General features: G+C 37.9%; 1 protein-coding gene across 1 annotated transcript in view; it reads right to left on the bottom strand.

Annotated features, from left to right (window-relative positions):
* The window catches only part of SARC_01559 (hypothetical protein), a 7,578-nt gene extending 6,796 nt beyond the window's left edge, over positions 1-782 (bottom strand). Inside the window, exon 1 of the mRNA XM_014304724.1 lies at positions 364-782. Coding sequence (XP_014160199.1) covers positions 364-556 — 193 coding nt within the window. The 5' untranslated portion in view covers positions 557-782. The remainder of the gene's footprint in view (positions 1-363) is intronic.
* Between the last annotated feature and the right edge of the window lie 4,835 nt (positions 783-5,617).

Genomic DNA, 5,617 nt, shown 5'->3' with positions numbered 1-5,617 from the left:
ACACACACACACACACTATATATATATATATATATACTATATATATATATATATATATATATATATATATACACATATATATATATATATGTACATACACACACACACATACACACACACACAATATATATATATATACACAATAATTGAAGTATACATAGGGAGAATAGGGCCTACACATGTGTCAATATATTTCTTGCAGACATATGCAAGGGTTAGGTACCGCAGAATGGAATGAAAATCTAAATTAACCACAACTATATGAAATTCCTTTGGAATCGTCTGTAATGTACAAGTCCGGAATGAAATTCTTTATTTGTCTATTCTCGTCGGATATAAAAACGCATACATCAACTTCAGTACCTTGAGCAGCAATTTCGCCCGTTGCCGGTGCCATGCTTGCTGTAGGCTCCCTATCTTGCAAAATGAGAGTCTTCACCGAGCTGCCGGACTTAGTAGTGACACCACAGAGTACTATCCCACTTTCACTATACATCATTAGCAATAAACACGTTGCGCCGCCGATAGCGAGCATGGTGATCTCTGCTACATCCATACTGAATACGTCCTATAAATATGCACCACTAATATAAAGGTAGATTGAATGCAATTTACAGCAACCGTGGTTGCACACAAGCCTGCACAAGAATGTTACTGCACGCGTGGACGTGTATCACTGGTTTGAGTGCCTGTGCCCCTATTGTCCATTCATTCTCTGCAATGGTACCAGGATGTCATATAATGCCAATCGTCAACTGCTTATCATGGTTTTTTTATCAGTATAGAATGTAAATAGCATATGAAATGATCGATAGCGACCGGGCATTCCAATTTTTTGGAACATGTTCGATGCTTTGTTGCTTGGTATTTATTAGTATCTTGGTTACCACCAACCGGATTTAAACAGGCGGTTTATTATTTTAAAATTTTATGTATGCAGCGGGCAGCTTTAAAAAAATCATGTGCACATATTTACATACTGAATACAATAGCAAGATGCATGCAAATCCGATGCAGCACTATACTTCATCAGGTATCCTGAATCCGGCCGAAAGGACTGGTATGTATGAGCTACTGTGGCCCTCGAAATAGACACTTTTTGCGGAGGTTCAGATGGACCATAATCAGACGCTTGTGCAGACACAAGTGTGCGTCCGAATTCATTCAACTATTCAAATCTGGATAGTAAAGGACGTATCAGTGAGCAGGAACATTTACAGAAACAACCCTATGTTACTGTATGGTACTAATTATCCACCGCCACCGAACGTTCCATGTACTTAGAAGATTTGTATTATGGGCTTCTGACATTGCGTATTTGTCAGCTACTATGTAGAGATGTTTCAACTGCTGAATGCCCCAAGCTGTCTATGGCTTCAATACGAGCTATTTCGAATTATCGTGTATTCCTGTTGCTTAGTGAGTATAGAGGGAGAAATACGAGGGTCAAATTATCATTAGTATAATAGTATTGTACTTCGAGCAACTATCATTCCACGTTAATAGCAATCCGCCTATGCAGGCAGAAGTCCGCACACATGGCTTGTTGGGCATAAATACTATCTTCATTGCTGATAACTCCTCAGATTAGAAATATTGCTCATCTAGAACGGGGTTCTTCTCTCAAGTAATTAAGGTCTGCATCGGTACATCTTTTCCTGACTACCAGTTTCGACTCTGATGAATGTACCTGCCTCGAATGACTCAGAGGGCAATTAAACGTCTTTAAAAGTCATTAAAGACAACACATAACAATAGCTGCGAGTGTGCAGCCAAGGTTTCTCCTAATAAATATGATCCTAGCGTGCCAACCGTGGGCGCTCACGAGTGGCTTTTGTATATTGGAATAGTGCTGAGGTTCTCTATGAGAAAGTAACTAATTTTTGTTTAGCAAAACCATGACGCAACTAGTCACGCGTGGTATGCTAGCATAGTCATTATCATCCGTATGCGCAATACATTGTTGGATTTCTTGGATGCAGTTTTCGATATTGCACCGACGGGCGACGAGGTACGCGCGGATACGACAGCAAAATTTTGCCAAAATTTCAACATAACATTATATTGTGGGCGATGAAGTACACAATGACCATTTTTTTCAGAGCATTACATCTGTATTTCAGAAGGCTATGTTTACATACACTGTTTTTCTTCTCAAATGCCTTTTCAATCTGTTTCTTAAATTCTTCGACTGCTCATGACCTCCTGTTTTTCAATCGCAGTTCATAGTTTGCAAAGCAAGTGCCAAAAACAGCTTCCGAATGAATAAGTGATATACATACATACATGAGTGGTAAAATTCAGAGCGTAAGTCTTTTTTAATGCTGCCTCGACTGCCTACGAACTGCTGTTGTCCAACAACTCCACCAATCGCAGGATATAGAGAAAGAGATTGATGATATCCATGAACAATGTCAACACAGCAAACACATAGTCCTCTGGATCAAATTGTTGCGAGTGCGAGCCTCCGACAATCATCTGCACATCCACCAGTAGCCACAGGCCGAAAAGAAACGCGCCCAGGCCACTGAAGAGCAGGTCTGCCAACCTAGAGCATGGTGGGATGCGTGATATAGTCTGTTAGTTTTATTGTGTAATCGTTGACGGGGAGGCTACCTGGAACACTCAAGCAATCTGTTATGTATAGCAGTGCTTCTTGCTACAGATCAGTCTCCAGGAAGAAGCTATTTCTGGTATTACTCTACAAGGATGGTCTATCAATCCTACTGAAACGAATACGAGATTGAGCTACCTCATTTTATATATCGTATATAGCTTGCATGTGCTTACAAGCATGTGGCCTGTAGACGTCCAAGGCTGAAAACGTGTGCAGCGGACACTTCAGTGCTAATGTGGGTACGGGATGCGATGCAGCTAACTGCATCTTAGAATGAATGTGCTCCAAAAACACATCGTTTATGAGCGTGTTATATGAACGTGATGGACGTCCTAAAAATAGTCTGTGCGGAATTTACAACGAATGACTGGCGCAAGGGGCCAGGGTAGATATCGAATATATATCTTTACAAATAAACAATAAACAATATCAATATATCAATATACCAATACATATATATACACACACATATATATATATATATTCATATATATATATATATATTTATATATACTATATATATGTATATATATATATATATACATATATATATAATATATCAATATATATATATATATATATATGTATATATATATATGTATATATATATATATATAAATATATAAATATATAAACACGTGGATGCAAAACAAAAACTTAATAAATGTATGCAATGTATATCCGGCATATCTGCAGCGAAATGCAATACATCATCAACCCGCACACCTGGAGTGGAAGAATATCATAAAGATGGACATTCCCATCAGAACCATCCCCACCAGGCAAAGGGCACCAGCCATGAATGTGAAGTCAATTTTCTGTGGAAAAAAGATGTACATATGAGATAGAATGTAACGCGAGCACGTAATATAAGCAGAATTAGCAGTTTCCAATACTACGGAAGCCGATACGCGCACACCCGTAGCTTTAAAAACAACAAAAAGCAAATCGCGATATGCGTGCATAGAATACTTGAGTGGTACTGACGAATGCTGACTCATCCATCAAATCACAATGGGTAAGAAAGCGTACAGACGGCCTATGGGAGAGTGACACTTACTGTTTGCATGGCGAAGGCAGTGATCCCAACCGTAACAAACGCCGTGATGGCCAGAGCTTTCATTACCTATGAAGAAAACGAATAGGATTCTGTAATGTTTAGCAACCATGCAACGGAAAGAAACGGTATGTTGAATAAACGTTACAAAAGTGGATATGGACCTTCCGAATCAAACACAAACACGCGCCACATACCACATGCGTGCTGTAGAAACAACACACAGTTGCGACCATAAACGCCTGCGCAAAGGTGAATATGCCCAGAACTACGAGGTTTGTGGGATGCTTTCGCGCAAGCCCTTCACAGCATATCAGTGGCAACATTGAACAGATGGCCATACCACAAGCCACCAGAGAGACCCAGCTATGGTGCCTGCAATAGAACATGCGATGAACGTGTGAGAACAGGCCGGGAATTCGATATAGTATATACGGTAGTGCCCTGTGATCTGGCGGAAGAGGAACGCGTACGGATACAAGACATAGGTCGAATTGTGGGAAATGATTGCGACTAAACCAACAGTATACTGAGCACCAATACCAAGACTACAAAACAAGACCCGCAATATGCGTACCAGTGGCAGACGAGTGTTGTCGACAGCACAGGACTCTTAGCCGACTGAACACGCAGATATATACAAATTAAGTAACATCCACCGATATCCACTACGCTGCAGTGTAGAACATATCATACGAGGCACGGCGATACTTCATTCCCCGAGCACCACAAGCGAATAGCATCCGCAACACTTACCTGATAAAGCTATGTATGTGGTCATTATTCAGAAATAGGGCCGTCACAACCGTGACCACAATCAGCATGATGGACAGCAAAGCGAAAACCTTGCGTATAAAGCTTTGTCGCACGTTCGGGTCGTCAAACGGTTTGTCCACTTCTATCTGTCCGTACGCGCCCGCGCTTTCCTCGTCCGCATACGCCGGCGGGTATACCGGTTGATACTCCTGCGACTGATAACCCTGATGATTAAGTAAGACGTAGGAATTAAGAAGTGAAAGATAGTACAAGGCATGCGCCCTAAACATGTACTCAACAAGGCTAAAACTATATACACATAACTCGATCCTAAAAAGAAAGCGATCCTCGGCCCTACAGGATCGCAGTGTATGCCTAGAAGTTAAATGGACGATAGAAACTAGCATAAAAAGGCATATGTGAATGAGTGGCGCTGGGGCTGTAAATGCGAATAATAGTATGTAGAGGTGAACCATGTAGTTAAAAACAAGCAAAACATCATATCACGACTGAACTCAAAACAATAGTACTCTACATAATAAATAATAAATGTACAAATGAAATAATTATTAGTATACATATACATATATACGCATATATATATACACACCCACACATACTCATATATATATATATATATATATATATATATATATACATATATATATATATATACATATATATATAATAAATATACACACACACACATACACATATATATACATATACATAAACATACATACATATATATATACATATATATATATATATATATATATACATAGACACAGACATATATATATATATATATATATATATATATATATATATATATATATAAACACACACATACATACATACATACATACATACATACACAGACACAGACACGGACACAGACATATATATATATATATATGACTGTGTGTGTATATGTGTGTGCGTGTGTCTCTCTCTCTGTCTGTGTGTGTAGTATATATAATATATATATATATACATACATACATACATACATACATACATACATATATAATATATATATATACACATATATATCTCATATATATATATATATATATATATATACATATCTATATATATATATATATAAAATAATATACATTATCATACAACACATATATATATATATATATATATATATATACATATACATATATATATATATA

The sequence above is a fragment of the Sphaeroforma arctica genome (genome assembly GCF_001186125.1).
Source record: "Sphaeroforma arctica JP610 unplaced genomic scaffold supercont1.63, whole genome shotgun sequence".
Taxonomy (NCBI): Eukaryota; class Ichthyosporea; order Ichthyophonida; genus Sphaeroforma; species Sphaeroforma arctica.
Note: the sequence above shows the minus strand (reverse complement) of the source record. Positions and strands in the feature narration are given on the sequence as shown.